This window comes from Salvelinus namaycush, chromosome 15 (assembly GCF_016432855.1).
Source record: "Salvelinus namaycush isolate Seneca chromosome 15, SaNama_1.0, whole genome shotgun sequence".
In the NCBI taxonomy this organism is placed as follows: domain Eukaryota; kingdom Metazoa; phylum Chordata; class Actinopteri; order Salmoniformes; family Salmonidae; genus Salvelinus; species Salvelinus namaycush.
Window position 1 is genome coordinate 351741 of NC_052321.1, and position 16990 is coordinate 368730.

General features: G+C 46.8%; 1 protein-coding gene across 4 annotated transcripts in view; it reads right to left on the reverse strand.

Annotated features, from left to right (window-relative positions):
* The window catches only part of LOC120060091 (protein quaking-A), a 126690-nt gene that overhangs the window by 28523 nt on the left and 81177 nt on the right, over window positions 1–16990 (reverse strand). For all 4 annotated transcript variants that reach the window (XM_039009156.1, XM_039009153.1, XM_039009154.1 and 1 more), the window contains exon 4: window positions 10822–10965. In XM_039009156.1, the coding sequence (XP_038865084.1) occupies window positions 10822–10965 (144 nt within the window). The remainder of the gene's footprint in view (window positions 1–10821; window positions 10966–16990) is intronic.

Here is a 16990-nt window from a genome sequence, read left to right on the forward strand (position 1 = left end):
ACATGGATGGAAACAGCCAGATGGTGTTTTGTACTCATTTGTCATACCACGGCTGATAGGAAGGTGCGAACGATTATGCGCTAGAAGGAAGAAAAAGGTGTTTATTGATGGCGGAGAACTGGGCCGTGATCAGCAGTCCACCAGGCCGACCGGTGCCTTGTGTTCCTGGCTCAGCTGCCGGAGGCAAGAACTTGGCGGACGTGGCACGCGACGCCCTGCAGACCACAACGCCTGGCGTGCATTATGGACCATCTGTCTCCAGAACAAGATGCCCCCAATTTTTCCTCGGTGGAAAGAGTGAAGGCTAGATGAGTGAGAGGGAGGTCTCAAAGCTGGCACAGCGGTCTGGAGCTAGTGAGATGACTGGAGCGCGAGATGAACAAAAGTCTCGTACTGAGAGAGAAACTGCAGAAGTGTGTTATCCTTTGAAACATCAACTTGTATGGTGTCTGAAGATGTATGAGATAGCAGTTGACAATAAGACAAGATAGTCTGACTAAAATATATCTGTTAAATCTGAGTCAAAGGCATGAAATACTGTATAAGGCTGAAAGACCAACAGAGATAAAAATAAAAAAAGAGAGAAGAGGACAGTGTCCCTGCTGTGAAGCAAATGACGCATCAGTCTGGGGGCTGCTCTGCTCAAGCTGCTAATACAGTCACTTTGTTCCCGGCAAGGACGGGTAAATTCAGGGAGAGACACCGCAAGCTTTGTGGGGGCGCAGTGCATTCTCTTTCTCTCGCTCACACTCCCCCCCCCTCTACTCTACCCCTCCTTTTCTGGAATTTCATGGTTTTCCGGAAGATTCAGGAGGACAGAGGAGAGAGAGCAGCCGGCTGACTATCTCTTTTAAACTTTGTGCCTCAGAGCAGCGACAGAGTTAAAACAAAACATTACAAAACAATGAAGCTATAACAACGACGGCAGCTAACTGAGCCCACGCTATGGCTTGAACTTCCCTGAGCTCCCAAGGCGCAACTTCAATGAAAACTCCTAACCCTCTTGTGCTTGATCTCGACGGCCCGAGGACAAGGGTCCTCACAACAAACAGACAAATAAACTAAAACGTAAATAAGGATGCAAATTACTAGATCCCAGACGCTTCTTTTTAACCTGAAAGACAAACTGAACAATATGGTGTAATGTGCTAACAAGCGTAGCTTATTTTTATGTAAATAATGTACAAGTATTTACATTAGTGGTTTAGCCTACAGTAGCACTGACGCTTAGGTATCATTAATAGTAGACAGACACACTAGCAAATGGATTTATTTCCAGGAAAAGTATCTGTCGAGTGGTAAGTGTGTCTATAAGGAGACTGGGAAAAATGGACAACCAAGCCATGACCAGAAGCACTTCAAATAGATGCCGCAGTGGCCCGGGGAGCCAATCAGGATGAATTAGACCATAATGTTCTGCAGTCAGCGCTGTCAATCACTAACACAGCCGCTTCTGCCACACAACAAACAGTGTCATCTTGACTTCCATCACATCTGCTAACCTCTCTCTCCAGTAAATGCATATCTGCCATACATCTAAACACCCTGCTGTCCCCCAACCAGCTAAACACCCTGCTGTCCCCCAACCAGCTAAACACCCTGCTGTCCCCCAAGCAGCTAAACACCCTGCTGTCCCCCAAGCAGCTAAACACCCTGCTGTCCCCCAACCAGCTAAACACCCTGCTGTCCCCCAACCAGCTAAACACCCTGCTGTCCCCCAACCAGCTAAACACCCTGCTGTCCCCCAACCAGCTAAACACCCTGCTGTCCCCCAACCAGCTAAACACCCTGCTGTCCCCCAACCAGCTAAACACCCTGCTGTCCCCCAACCATCTAAACACCCTGCTGTCCCCCAACCAGCTAAACACCCTGCTGTCCCCCAACCAGCTAAACACCCTGCTGTCCCCCAACCAGCTAAACACCCTGCTGTCCCCCAACCAGCTAAACACCCTGCTGTCCCCCAACCAGCTAAACACCCTGCTGTCCCCCAACCAGCTAAACACCCTGCTGTCCCCCAACCAGCTAAACACCCTGCTGTCCCCCAACCAGCTAAACACCCTGCTGTCCCCCAACCAGCTAAACACCCTGCTGTCCCCCAACCAGCTAAACACCCTGCTGTCCCCCAACCAGCTAAACACCCTGCTGTCCCCCAACCAGCTAAACACCCTGCTGTCCCCCAACCAGCTAAACACCCTGCTGTCCCCCAACCAGCTAAACACCCTGCTGTCCCCCAACCATCTAAACACCCTGCTGTCCCCCAACCAGCTAAACACCCTGCTGTCCCCCAACCAGCTAAACACCCTGCTGTCCCCCAACCATCTAAACACCCTGCTGTCCCCCAACCATCTAAACACCCTGCTGTCCCCCAACCAGCTAAACACCCTGCTGTCCCCCAACCATCTAAACACCCTGCTGTCCCCCAACCAGCTAAACACCCTGCTGTCCCCCAACCAGCTAAACACCCTGCTGTCCCCCAACCAGCTAAACACCAGAGGCACACACCACACCCATTGCCCCCACCACCATCACACTGTGATGGGTGTGGTGGTTGCGGCAGCGATGGGTATGATGGTGGTGGTGGTGGTGATGGGTGTGATGGCGGTGATGGGTGTGGTGATGGTGTGGTGGCGGTGATGGTGTGGTGGCGGTGATGGGTGTGGTGATGGGTGTGGTGATGGGTGTGGTGACGGCGATGGGTGTGGTGACGGTGATGGGTGTGGTGACGGTGATGGGTGTGGTGGCGGTGATGATGGTGGTGGTGGTGATGGGTGCGGTGATGGGTATGATGATGGTGGTGGTGGCGATGGGTGTGGTGATGGGTGTGGTGGCGGTGATGGGTATAATGATGTTGGTGGCGGTGATGGGTGTGGTGGTTGCGGCAGCGATGGGTATGATGGTGGTGGTGGTGGTGATGGGTGTGATGGCGGTGATGGGTGTGGTGATGGTGATGTTGGTGGCGGTGATGAGTGTGAATGATGATGGGTGATGATGGTGATGGGTATGATGATGATGGTGGTGGGTATGATGATGGTGATGGGTATGATGATGTGATGGGTATGATGATGGTGATGGGTATGATGATGGTGATGGGTATGATGATGGCACGGGAAAACAAAGAGGAAACCAATTGGTCAGGTTTTTATCAGATTAGAAAAGCTAATTACCATGGTGTAAGTAATCTGAGAAACAGCCTCTTCTCTCCCTGTGATTCTCTGGAATATTAGACAAACATCGGCTCCTGGATTCAATTACCCAGAAGTCATTTAGATGCATCTCCCTCGGCCATCTTTACTACCGGCGATTAACAGAGCGTGTCGTCAGCGGCACCAAAGAAATCTTGACACCGGTTTTGGCCTATAGCGCAGTTTAAACCCCAACAATCTTCAAAGGCCTAGGGAGCATCTTGACAGGGGCGATAGGCATGCTCACAGTCTGGTAGGCCAATTCCTAACACACAAAAGTAGGAAAATAACACCATGCTGCCGCTGCCGTATTAAACATCGACATGAAGGCCCACTGAGAACAATAACAGCAGAAACTGCTAGATAACGCTAAAATAACCCATTGTAAGTAATAAGAATTTGGTGGGTGCTTATACAGTATGAGTTTTATTTCACATGTATTAATCTGGCAGATGGCCAGAGTGATGGGCGACAGAGTTACGGTTGGGCATCTGAGCTGACGACTTACGGCAAGGAGAGGGTAGTAATATCGTTACAGGGGCACCATCCATCAATTAAACAAACATATCTAACGGTCAAGTACAGCGAACGGATCAAATTAGGACAATATGTGACAGTTGGCAGCAGTTTAGTGTGAAAGTGAATCCCTGCATACTTTTGTAAGTACTGTGGCAAATGTGTGTCTATTCATCCTTCCTAGCTTCTCCTTTTCAAGACTAGACCAAGTATCTCATCTAGCTTCTCCTTTTCAAGACTAGACCAAGGATCTCGTCTAGCTTCTACTTTTCAAGACTAGACCAAGGATCTCATCTAGCTTCTCCTTTTCAAGACTAGACCAAGTATCTCATCTAGCTTCTCCTTTTCAAGACTAGACCAAGTATCTCATCTAGCTTCTCCTTTTCAAGACTAGACCAAGTATCTCATCTAGCTTCTCCTTTTCAAGACTAGACCAAGTATCTCAATAGGATATATTTCTATATGACAGCACTACACAAACCTTGCTGCATTGTATGTTAATGAAATGGTTTCTATAATAGCTAATACTGACAGAGAGACACACACACATATATATTAGAGGTCGACCTACGGCATGGCCGATTAATTAGGGCCGATTTCAAGTTTTCATGACAATCGGTAATTGTCTTTTTGGACGCTGATTATGGCCGATTACATTGAAATCCACGAGGAGACTGCATGGCAGGCTGACCACCTGTTACGCGAGTGCAGCATCAGAAGGACCTTGTGGCTGCAAGGAGCCAAGCTAAGTTGCTACTTAGCATTAAACTTATCTTATAAAAAACAATCAATCTTCACATAATCACTAGTTAACTATATATGGTTGGTGATATTACTAGGTTAACTATCTTGTCCTGCGTTGCATATAATCAATGCGGTGCCTGTTAATTTATCATGGAATGATAAATTATGATTTAACAAAAGCACATTTGCGAAAAAAGCACAATCGTTGCACAAATGTACATAACCATAAACATCAATGCCTTTCTTAAAATCAATACACAGAAGTATATATTTTTTAAAACCTGTATATTTAGTTAAGAAATGCATGTTAGCAGGCAATATTAACTTGTGAAATTGTCACTTCTCTTGCGTTCTGTGCAAGCAGAGTCAGGGTATACGCAGTAGTTTGGGCCGCCTGGTTCGTTGCGAACTGTGTGAAGACCATTTCTTCCTAACAAAGACCGTAATTAATTTGCCAGAATTTTACACAATTATGACATAACATTGAAGGTTGTGCAATGTAACAGCAATATTTAGACTTAGGGTTTCCACCCGTTTGATAAAATATGAAACAGTTCCATATTTCACTGAAAGAATATATGTTTCGTTTTCGAAATGATAGTTTCCGGATTTTACCATATTAATGACGAAAGGCTCGTACTTCTGTGTGTTTATTATATTATAATTAAGTTCATGATTTGATATTTGATAGAGCAGTCTCGTAAGCATTCAATCAAACAGCACTTTACTGCGTTTGCTAGCAGCTCTTAGCAATGCTTGATGCACAGCTCTGTTATGACTTCAAGCCTATCAACCCCATGAGATTAGGCTGGCAATACTAAAGTGCCTATTAGAACATCCAATAGTCAAAGGTATATGAAATACAGTCGAAAGGTAATCATTTCTATAATAATGACAACCTAAAACTTCTTAACTGGGAATATTGAAGACTCATGTTAAAAGGAACCACCAGCTTTCATATGTTCTCATGTTCTGAGCAAGGAACTTAAACGTTTTTTTTTTTTTTACATGGCACATACTGCACTTTTACTTTCGTCTCCAACACTGTGTTTTTGCATTATTTAAACCAAATTGAACATGCTTCATTATTTATTTGAAACTCAACTGATTTTATTTATGTATTATATTAAGTTCAAATAAAAGTGTTCATTCAGTATTGTTGTAATTGTCATTATTACACACACATACACAAAAAATAGTCAGATTAATCGGTATTGGTGTTGAAAAATCATAAAAATCGGTCAACATCATCTATATATATATACACGTCAAAAGATTTTATACCTCATTACAGCCTGCCAGCCCAGAGAACTACAACCTCAACACATACCTCATTACAGCCTGCCAGCTCAGAGAACTACAACCTCAACACATACCTCATTACAGCCTGCCAGCCCAGAGAACTACAACCTCAACACATACCTCATTACAGCCTGCCAGCTCAGAGAACTACAACCTCAACAAATACCTCATTACAGCCTGCCAGCCCAGAGAACTACAACCCCAACACATACCTCATTACAGCCTGCCAGCCCAGAGAACTACAACCTCAACACATACCTCATTACAGCCTGCCATCCCAGAGAACTACAACCTCAACACATACCTCATTACAGCCTGCCAGCCCAGAGAACTAAAACCTCAACACATACCTCATTACAGCCTGCCAGCCCAGAGAACTACAACCTCAACACATACCTCATTACAGCCTGCCAGCCCAGAGAACTACAACCTCAACACATACCTCATTACAGCCTGTCAGCTCAGAGAACTACAACCTCAACACATACCTCATTACAGCCTGCCAGCCCAGAGAACTACAACCTCAACACATACCTCATTACAGCCTGCCAGCTCAGAGAACTACAACCTCAACACATACCTCATTACAGCCTGCCAGCTCAGAGAACTACAACCTCAACACATACCTCATTACAGCCTGCCAGCCCAGAGAACTACAACCTCAACACATACCTCATTACAGCCTGCCAGCCCAGAGAATTCAAGTCATTTACAACTGTGCCAGACAAAAGATGAATTCTAACGACACACTTCCATTAAATTAAATGCACACTGACGTCTCGCTATACATCTTTATCAGCCTGAACATGACAAGCTGGCAGCCAGTGGGCCATAATGTTCTAAGCCTGATCCGCGAGAAACGCTTAAAAAAATATATATAAATATATTTTTTTTTAAATGCCAATTAATTCTTTACAATGCTTTTGTATCAAACCAAAACATTGTGTGGAAGTGCAACCTAATTAGACTGGACTGGATTTGATTGAGGGCCCTGTGTTTAACCTGCCAAAGACCGATATAAGTGTTCTCCTCAGCGAATTGAAAATCTGTTTCCCTCTCTGATATCACTTTTGGGTGACACTGATGTTATGATGATCTCCTGCCTGCTATGAGGTAATCACACCAACCCTCATCCGAGTGCCAATGAATCCATTACTCTGTCACTGGGAACAGGAGGATCAAATAGGCTACCTGGTTCCAATCACATAGGCTACCTGGTTCCAATCACATAGGCTACCTGGTTCCAATCACATAGGCTACCTGGTTCCAATCACATAGGCTACCTGGTTCCAATCACATAGGCTACCTGGTTCCAATCACATAGGCTACCTGGTTCCAATCACATAGGCTACCTGGTTCCAATCACATAGACTACCTGGTTCCAATCACATAGGCTACCTGGTTCCAATCACATAGGCTACCTGGTTCCAATCACATAGGCTACCTGGTTCCAATCACATAGGCTACCTGGTTCCAATCACATAGGCTACCTGGTTCTAATCACATAGGCTACCTGGTTCTAATCACATAGGCTACCTGGTTCTAATCACATAGGCTACCTGGTTCTAATCACATAGGCTACCTGGTTCTAATCACATAGGCTACCTGGTTCTAATCACATAGACTACCTGGTTCCAATCACATAGGCTACCTGGTTCCAATCACATAGGCTACCTGGTTCTAATCACATAGGCTACCTGGTTCTAATCACATAGGCTACCTGGTTCCAATCACATAGGCTACCTGGTTCCAATCACATAGGCTACCTGGTTCTAATCACATAGGCTACCTGGTTCTAATCACATAGGCTACCTGGTTCTAATCACATAGACTACCTGGTTCCAATCACATAGGCTACCTGGTTCTAATCACATAGGCTACCTGGTTCCAATCACATAGGCTACCTGGTTCTAATCACATAGACTAGGGGTGCCACTGGGGGTTAGTGCAGGTGCTCTGCAGGGTTAGCCAGAGTGCAGCAGGGCTATGCTGGAGGCAGTGTTCAGGGCCTTATTACCCAGTAGACATGACAGGAGAGAGGCTCTGTGGCACACACCAGCAGCATGCTGAGGCGGGTGGCAGTGGGGCTGAGGGAAGAGAGGATGGGGTGTGAAGAGGGGCTGGATCAGCGGTATAAAGCCACACTTGAAAGAGCAGCTCAATCAAACTCCCCCCTCCCGTCATTTCTCGCCTCTCATCTCTCCCTCTACTCCGACTTTGTCGGGAGTTGAAAAGTTCACGGGATCGGGAGCTGCCGCGAGGCGGGAATAGCTGAACCTTTGCCACTTCCCATCAGCACCCTCTCCTTGCAGTCAGTCAAGCTCTCTGGCTCGTGGGGTGGGGGGTGATCTAGAGAAGGGGTGGGACATAAGAGTCACACACCCACAACGCCTGTTTCAATATCAGCCAACACATAAATCAACTAGCAGAGGCTCCCATTTCAATTTCTAAATGCCATCAGAAATCAGTCTAACTTATTTCAGCACAAGGGTGTCAGTTTTTGTTACAAGACAAGGCTGAAATAGCTATTGCCTCAAGGCCAAACAGACAACTTTAGTCAGCGTCTCATCCTTCTCCCAAGACAACAACCCCAGCCCAGCCTGATGGGGACCGTAAAGAATTTCCTTGAAAGAGGAAGTTGAAGAAACCGGTGACCTCATTTGTTTCCCCGAGCGATTTAATAAAGACAATTTCACGCTGCCAAATGCAGAGAAGATGCCCTTCATTAAAAAGTGAGTTGCCGGGTAGACATAGCCACAGCTTTAATCCAATTTAGTTTAGTATGATAAAGGGCATTACTGCCAGCCCGGGCTGCCCACCCACCCACGGTGACAATGACAACACTAGAGAGAGGAGAGAGAGAAGAGCCCCTGGAGGACTTCATGGGGAGATAAACCCCAATGAGCCGCCATTCTGGGAAGCCACACAGGACTATTACAAGTAATAGCGGAAATACTGAAATACTGCACTCAGCCAACAAACTAGGCACAGCAGCTTCACGGCAGCTTCTCAACAGTATTTTTAGCCCTACGTGGAAATGAAAGGAGCTTGTCGCTGTGCTGATACGAACTGCCACCAAGCCAGTGAGGGTTGTATAATCGGGAAATTACTTTGGAATTTACTAGAATGGATCATTAACTAAACTTTCCTGTGGTAAAAGGTAGAGGGAAAACCTGCTACTGTCAGTACTACTCTCCTCACTTGACATCAAAGTGAGCTTACACATGAGAGCATAATGTAAGATATATTTATGAGAAATTCTATTTCTGGGGACACTCAGCTTGACTATAAGCGTGGCTCTTTGCAGCTGATGACTTCAGAGGGGAAGTGAGGGATGAGCTTGTTTGTTCATCTCCCCCCACCCTGGCTGACAGTGACTCACGCTGCGTCACCCACACAGTCAGCACAGTCACTCGTCGCCATCGCTGCTTCAGCCTCTGGTGTCGTACTCCGTGAGAGAGGTTGAAATTGTCCCTCGCTCAGAAACGGCAACAAAGCGGAAGAGTTGAAGGGTTGAGGATTCATCTCAAAACAAAGGAGAAAGGAGTTGATCTGAGGCTATTCTCTCTGTTGGATTGAAGAGATTCAAGTGACGCCAGGCCTCTGGGAGAGAGTGTAACCAAACATTGCCGGGGGGCCCCGTGTGGTGACGTGATGGACCCGTGATGTCCCCTGAAATAAACCCGATTACAAAACGGGTCTGCTTGGCCTGCAGAGCCTTGGCCCCGTTTCCGCGGGTCAGATACCCACTCCAACTCGCTTCCTGACAGGGGATCCGGAGGTACAGCTGTCCGGCCGGTCTGTTCGCCGCGGGCAACCGGGCTCCTGATGGCCTTCTCCGGCATCATGTGAGGAAGTGAAATATGGAGAGAACACTCTCACAGGATGCATACTGCTGTCTGTTTCTAAAAGTGACACACCCTGTTCCAGTCCTTTATCCAGGAAAACAGAACAAACTGAAATGTCCTTATTGTGATAGCCTACTTGTGTTCATGTTTAAAGCTCCCCCACTAACAGACTAGGGGACTGCTGACCTGGCCATACTCGTATGTATAATCTTATTTGTAAATCGACAGATGATAGATCGGATGATTCTCATGATCGGAAAACACAAAAATGTTTTAATATGCCTAGATAGATGTTGGCAAAATACCCAGAAAAGCTGCAGATTAGGAGCAGTGTGTGTCTGTCTCTTCTTCAAACTGACTAACCCTTGTGGCAGTACTACTCACCGCGGGCACCAAACTGACTAACCCTCGTGGCAGTACTACTCACCGCGGGCACCAAACTGACTAACCCTCGTGGCAGTACTACTCACCGCGGGCACCAAACTGACTAACCCTCGTGGCAGTACTACTCACCGCGGGCACCAAACTGACTAACCCTCATGGCAGTACTACTCACCGCGGGCACCAAACTGACTAACCCTCATGGCAGTACTACTCACCGCGGGCACCAAACTGACTAACCCTCATGGCAGTATTACTCACCGCGGGCACCAAACTGACTAACCCTCATGGCAGTATTACTCACCGCGGGCACCAAACTGACTAACCCTCATGGCAGTACTACTCACCGCGGGCACCAAACTGACTAATCCTCGTGGCAGTATTACTCACCGCGGGCACCAAACTGACTAACCCTCATGGCAATATTACTCACCGCGGGCACCAAACTGACTAACCCTCGTGGCAGTACTACTCACCGCGGGCACCAAACTGACTAACCCTCATGGCAGTACTACTCACCGCGGGCACCAAAGTGACTAACCCTCGTGGCAGTACTACTCACCGCGGGCACCAAACTGACTAACCCTCAGTATTACTCACCGCGGGCACCAAACTGACTAACCCTCATGGCAGTACTACTCACCGCGGGCACCAAAGTGACTAACCCTTGTGGCAGTACTACTCACCGCGGGCACCAAACTGACTAACCCTCAGTATTACTCACCGCGGGCACCAAACTGACTAACCCTCATGGCAGTACTACTCACCGCGGGCACCAAACTGACTAACCCTCAGTATTACTCACCGCGGGCACCAAGCTGACTAACCCTCATGGCAGTATTACTCACCGCGGGCACCAGGAGCTTCTTGACCTCCTCTAAGGCTCTTTTCATCTTGATCTCAGAGCGCTTCTGTGTGTCCTCCACCGTGATCAGGACGTGCAGTTCCTCGTTCAGATGTTCCCAGTTGGGCTTGCCTCTGTTCTGCTCCTCCTGTGAAAGAAGAGAAGCGAGAGGGAGAATAGAGAGAGATTAGAGTGGATGGGGGGGGGGCAGCGGTGACAGGCCAAGACCCTTTAGAAATGGAGCTTCAACTTTGAAAGGACATACGGCCTTTATTAGAGCCCCACATCAAAAGGTTGACAGCTATCCCTATAGCAACTAAACATCTGAGGAGAATATGTATGTATATCAGAGGCCTGCAGGCTTTTCAATCCGACTAACCTTCTCAGAGGAGACCTACAGTGCTGTCGACACATTGACATGGTGGGTGGGTGTGTGACAGGACAATTGTGCCCAGGTAACAATGGGCCCCTGAGAGAGCCATTTACCTCACTCTGAAAAGGGGGACGCGAAGCACTTCGAGGTGTTAAATTGTGAGTGGTGCTCCTTGAAAAGGAAGGACAGGCTTTATTCACAAACTGACGAGCAAGTCGCGTGGACGCTTAAGAGGGCCATTTCAATCTGAACACAATGCGGCCCGGTGTTGGACTGACGAGACAGCGAGTGGGGAAATGGATGGAAGAGGTAAATTCATATGAAAGTCTTCACACCCAGGTTTTGAAAAACTCCTCATACCTAACTTAAATAAAATAAATGAATTCACTCAATTCTGACTTGCTCTCTCAATTTACCTTTCTTCTTTTGAGACGTTTGCTGACAGCGCTGCACCGCACAAAGAGCTTTGGGTCACACCGGCATAACAGCTTACCGTTGTGTGGGTGTGAGGTCTCAGCTCACCATTTCCTCTAAGCCTTTGTGACTATGAGCGTTTACTAATACACCGCGCCAAGCCAGAGTAGAGCGGCATGCCGCCGGTAACCTGCCTCCTCTGCCGAGAGCGGGCTGTTGCCATGATACGGGTCTTTGCCACACTCCGCCGTCTCACACCAACACAGAGAATTAAGTTTGATATTCCTCTCTCGTGTTTACCTCTTCCACAGCGGGAGCAGGGCTTTTAACTGGCAGAAGACAAAATTATTTCACAAATGGGCTGTTTGCTTTTGGCCTATTGATGATGAGTATGGTAATGGTGAGTCAACAGTTTGTGGAGGGATGAACAGGGGCTAACTGTCAATTTTAGGTGTGTGTGTGTGTGTGTGTGTGTGTGTGACTACGGCAGAGAGACGAGAGAGAGAGAGAGAGAGAGAGAGAGAGAGAAGATGGGGAGTGAATGAACACTAAACAGAGAGACATCTCCAGCACTGTGGGGGCTGAGGATTCACAGTCCTGCCTCAAGAAGAAGTAAGGCTAGGAGTGGGGCGGAGCGCCACTTACCCACCGTGGCTGGCAGTGAACAAGGTCACACAGCGTCCTATGAGAGAGAAAGTGACAACATGACAAACAGGGGGAGGAGTGGTGGGACGCAGGGGCCTGGTGCAACCGCAGGGCATGCTGGGAAGGAGGGGGCTGGGAAGGCCTTTGAAGAGAGACCGAGAGACCGAATTGTGTTTACTGACATCTGAAACCGGCTGAGAGACATGCCGCCAAGAAATGGAGTTTGCCAAAATATGAACGTTATGAGAACATCTATAAAGGCAATGACTTGCTTGTGTGGCGCACTGAACCTCCCGTCTAAGCTTGAGCTCAATAAATCCTCGACCAAGGTTATGCTCTTAACACGGAAGACACCACACGTCCAGTTTAATTTGACTCATCCCTTCTGGTTTGTTTTATTGGAAGACTAAAGTTCCATAGCCCTCGACAGGAGTAGCTGGTGTGGTCAGATGGTGCTAGGATGAACCTGGGCGAATCGAAAAATACTATTTATAGCAACACGGGGTCGGAATGCACATTTCACAACTAAGCGACTGTTGTAGCCAGCTGTCCCTCTAGCTCGCCCGGTCCCCAAGGGTTCCTGAATAGCGCCTCTTAGCCAACGGGTGATGCACTTAACTTGTTATGGATAGGGGGCAGAATTTTCACTTTTGGATGAAAAGCGTGCCCAGAGTAAACAGCCTGCTACTCCGTCCCAGTTGCTAATATATGCATATTATTAGTAGATGTGGACAGAAAACACTCTGAAGTTTCTAAAACTGTTTGAATGATGTCTGTGAGTATAACAGAACTCATATGGCAGGTGAAAACCTGAGAAAATTCCAACCAGGAAGTGGGAAATCTGAGTTGTAAGTTTTCAACTCATCGCCTATGTTAAGTCAAATGCCACCAGGCTAAAAAGGGACTTGGGGGCAACAGGGGGTAGGACAGGCAAAGTAAAGTAAGGCTAGGTATGCCCGGAACAAAGGAGCTATACTTAAGTTTACGGAGTTCTCTTAAACACCTGTCAGAATGAACTAAAGGGGGAACTAAAATTCTAAGGGATATTACATTATATCCCAACATTCCCAAATGCTCTTGCCATGTCCAAGCGTCTCTGGATTCCACCTCCATCTATTCCAAGAAGAGCACGAGAGGAACTATCTGTAGACTTTTATGCTTTTCCCGTTAGTCTAAAAGATTTAACATTGGTTAAATTTTTATTTATTTATTTTACCGTTATTTTACCAGGTAAGTTGACTGAGAACACATTCTCATTTGCAGCAACGACCTGGGGAATAGTTACAGGGGAGAGGAGGGGGATGAATTAGCCAATTGTAAACTGGGGATTATTAGGTGACCATGATGGTTTGAGGGCCAGATTGGGAATTTAGCCAGGACACCGGGGTTAACACCCCTACTCTTATCAAGACATATCACCTCTAAAACGCTGAAAGACAATCCAAGCACTTCCCACTCATCTTTACTAGAGGCTGCTCTCCTACTACTGCAACGCCCCTCCAGGTCTCTGATCCCTAATGTTTATTTTTCGGTCTCCCATTTCCTCCAACCCTAGCCACTTAGCCCCTACCCAGATGGCAATGCGCCGTCGCAATCTTCGCTCACTCTCTCTCTCCCACTACTCTCTCCTCTTCTAGCCAATCATCTTTACCTTCTGATAAATCCTTCTCCCTCCGGTCTACTGATTTCTGCCTCTTCGACCGCATTCTCCTCCCTTTCTGCATCCCCTTTCCTCCAGGACGGCTTGGCCCTCCCCTCTTGCTCTGTGGCTGAGTGCCTCAGTGCAAGCTTAGAGAACAGGACTGCGGGCAGCTGAGCAAAAATGTAGGAATACTAAACTTCCGGAGGACCTATCATCCTTTCACTTCCTCCGCTCTACCTTCTCTTTCTTTGTATCGTCTGCTAAAGCCACTTTATCACTCTAAATGACAACCTTCTGCCTCTCACGCTGTTAGACATTCTCTTCCTTCCATAATCCTCCACCCCCTCCTCCATCTACGCGGACGATTTTGTCAACCACTGAAAAGGTTGACGACATCCACTCAGCCTATGGAGTCAACTGATCACACTCACATCGGAACTACCCTTGACCTCTTTCTCCCCTCTCTCCAGAAGAAATTCTGCGACTCCTGAGGTTCGGCCACCCAACAAACCTGCCCGCTCAACCCAGTCCCCTCTTTTCCAGACCATCTCTGGAGACCTTCTCCCATTCTTCCCTCATCAACTCATCCCTGACCACTGGCTGTCTCACCTCTGATTTCAAAATGGCCCGAGTTGCTCCCCTTCTCAAGAAGCCAACACTCTGAACCATCAGATCCTCCTCTCCACCCTTTCAGGGCTGGGCATCTCAGGCTCTGCACACTATTGGATTGCATCCCATCTGGCAGGCTGTTCCTACCAGGTGACATGGAGAGGGTCTGTGACTACACCACATACTTGCACTACTGGTGCCCCCCAGCTTCCCCCTGAAGCTAAGACCGCAGAGTCCCTTGGCCATCTTCCCAAAAACATCTGAAACCCTTTTCAAAGAGTATCTTAAACAATCCCAAATCAACCTCATCCTCACCCTTTGGTAGTTCCCAACTTCGCTGATATCTACTTTGAGGGAAAATGTATTTAACTATGACATGTTGTTGTTGCACCTAGCTATCTTGAGATGAATGTACTAAGTGGCGCTGGATAAGAGTGTCCGCTAAATTACTAAAATGTAAAAGCTTGTGTCAAATGTGCAGTCAGACTTCAACCTATCAATTGCCAAATACAGTTAATGGTTTGAGCATTAAATCTAGAGAGCTGAACCAGAGTCAGAGCTGGTGCAAGTTGTTGAAATTCTGGGCCTTTTGCACTGACGGTTCATCCCCCTTGGATGGAACACTTCCCTTGCAGATTCAGCAGAGACTTGCCTGCACACAGAAAGGCCATTGCCGTGAAGACCTGGTTAGAAAAAACTACAAACTAAGCCCTGAAATCCATTTTTTTGTTTTATTATTTACACAGAAAGAGCTGCCATTTTTATAAGCACCTTCAAAGGAGCAGTTCTTTAGGAGTTGGGCTGTAATCGTAGTAGTGTGGAAATACACGCTGGAGACCAACATGGTCTCCAGCGTGTATTTCCTGAGGAGTCCCTCCCTGATTTAGGCCTCATTTGATCAGAGGACAAAGCATCATCCCAGGGACAGGTTATTATCGTGTGTTTGTCTTCCCTGTCTGTTCCTATTCCATCTGCACTGCCACATCAATGATGGTGACGTGGAGGGAACAGAGTGGTGACTTAAGATGACTGACTGTTCACACTATAGGAGGTGCCTTGTTATTGAGAACGGGCGTTAAACTTAGCCTGGACCTTTTTTTTAAAGGGAACGCAATCAAGTGAGCAATTACCTAAATCAGTCTTCTTTCTAAGACCATCCGAGGTCAACATGTGCAGACTCTGAATTTTTGTCTAGTTGGGTCACACTTCAAATTGACTGAACTGTATTTTAGTGATCTTTTACTTAGTAGTTGCTTGAACACCTTTAAATAGATGCTGCCCTATGTGTATAGCCAGAGTCTATGTATTCCATAAGACACCTCTCATTCAAGGTTACACACAGTCCCCCTCTTCCTCTACTCCCCCTTGCTCCACTGCTCCAGCCACCGGCGGGCTGGGCAAGCCCCTGGGGGGAGCTGCAAACTGAATTATTGAGAGTGGCTCCTGAATAAAAATACTGCATTATCCCCCTGCTACTCCTCTCTTGCAGGGAAGTCTGGGAGAACACAAGGAGGTTCAGTGAGGGGAAACTACAGACAGACTGACTGACCGAGGTGAGGAAGAGAGACAGAGGTTCCTGGTTAGGTCACTGTTGGCTTCAGTGCTGGGGCTGACAATGATAGGTGGAAGTTTAATTTCTTCATATTTGTCCATTTAACTTCTTATGGCTGGGGGGCAGTATTGAGTAGCTTGGATGAATAAGGTGCCCAGAGTAAACTGCCTGCTACTCAGGCCCAGAAGCTAAGATATGCATATTATTAGTAGATGTGGATAGAAAACACTCTGAAGTTTCTAAAACTGTTTGAATGATGTCTGTGAGTATAACAGAACTCATATGGCAGGCAAAAACGTGAGAAAAAAATCAAACCAGGAAGTGGGAAATCTGAGGTTTGTAGGTTTTTAAGTATTTGCCTATCCAAGATCCGATTGCACTTCCTAAGGCTTCCATTAGATGTCAACAGTTTTTAGAACCTTGTTTCAGGCTTCTACTGTGAAGGGGGAGCGAATAAGAGCTGTTTGACTAAGAGGTCTGGCAGAACGCCATGAGCTAAGTCATGCGCGCAGCTGTGAGAGCGAGCTGCGTTCATTTTCGATTTCTAAAGACAAAGGAATTGTCCGGTTGGAATATTATTGAAGATTTATGATAAAAACATCCTAAAGATTGATTCTATACATCGTTTGACATGTTTCTACAAACTGTAATGGAACTTTTTGAATTTGTCTGGACTAAGTGCCTGCGCCTCATAAATTTGGATTTGTGAACTAAACGCGCAAACAAAAAGGAGGTATTTGGACATAAATTATGGACTTTATCGAACAAAACAAACATTTATTGTGGAACTGGGATTCCTGGGAGTGCATTACGATGAAGATCATCAAAGGTAAGTGAATATTTATAATGCTATTTCTGACTTCTGTTGACTCCACAACATGGCTGGTATCTGTATGAGTCCTATGAGTGTCATCTGATGAAGATCATCAAAGGTTAGT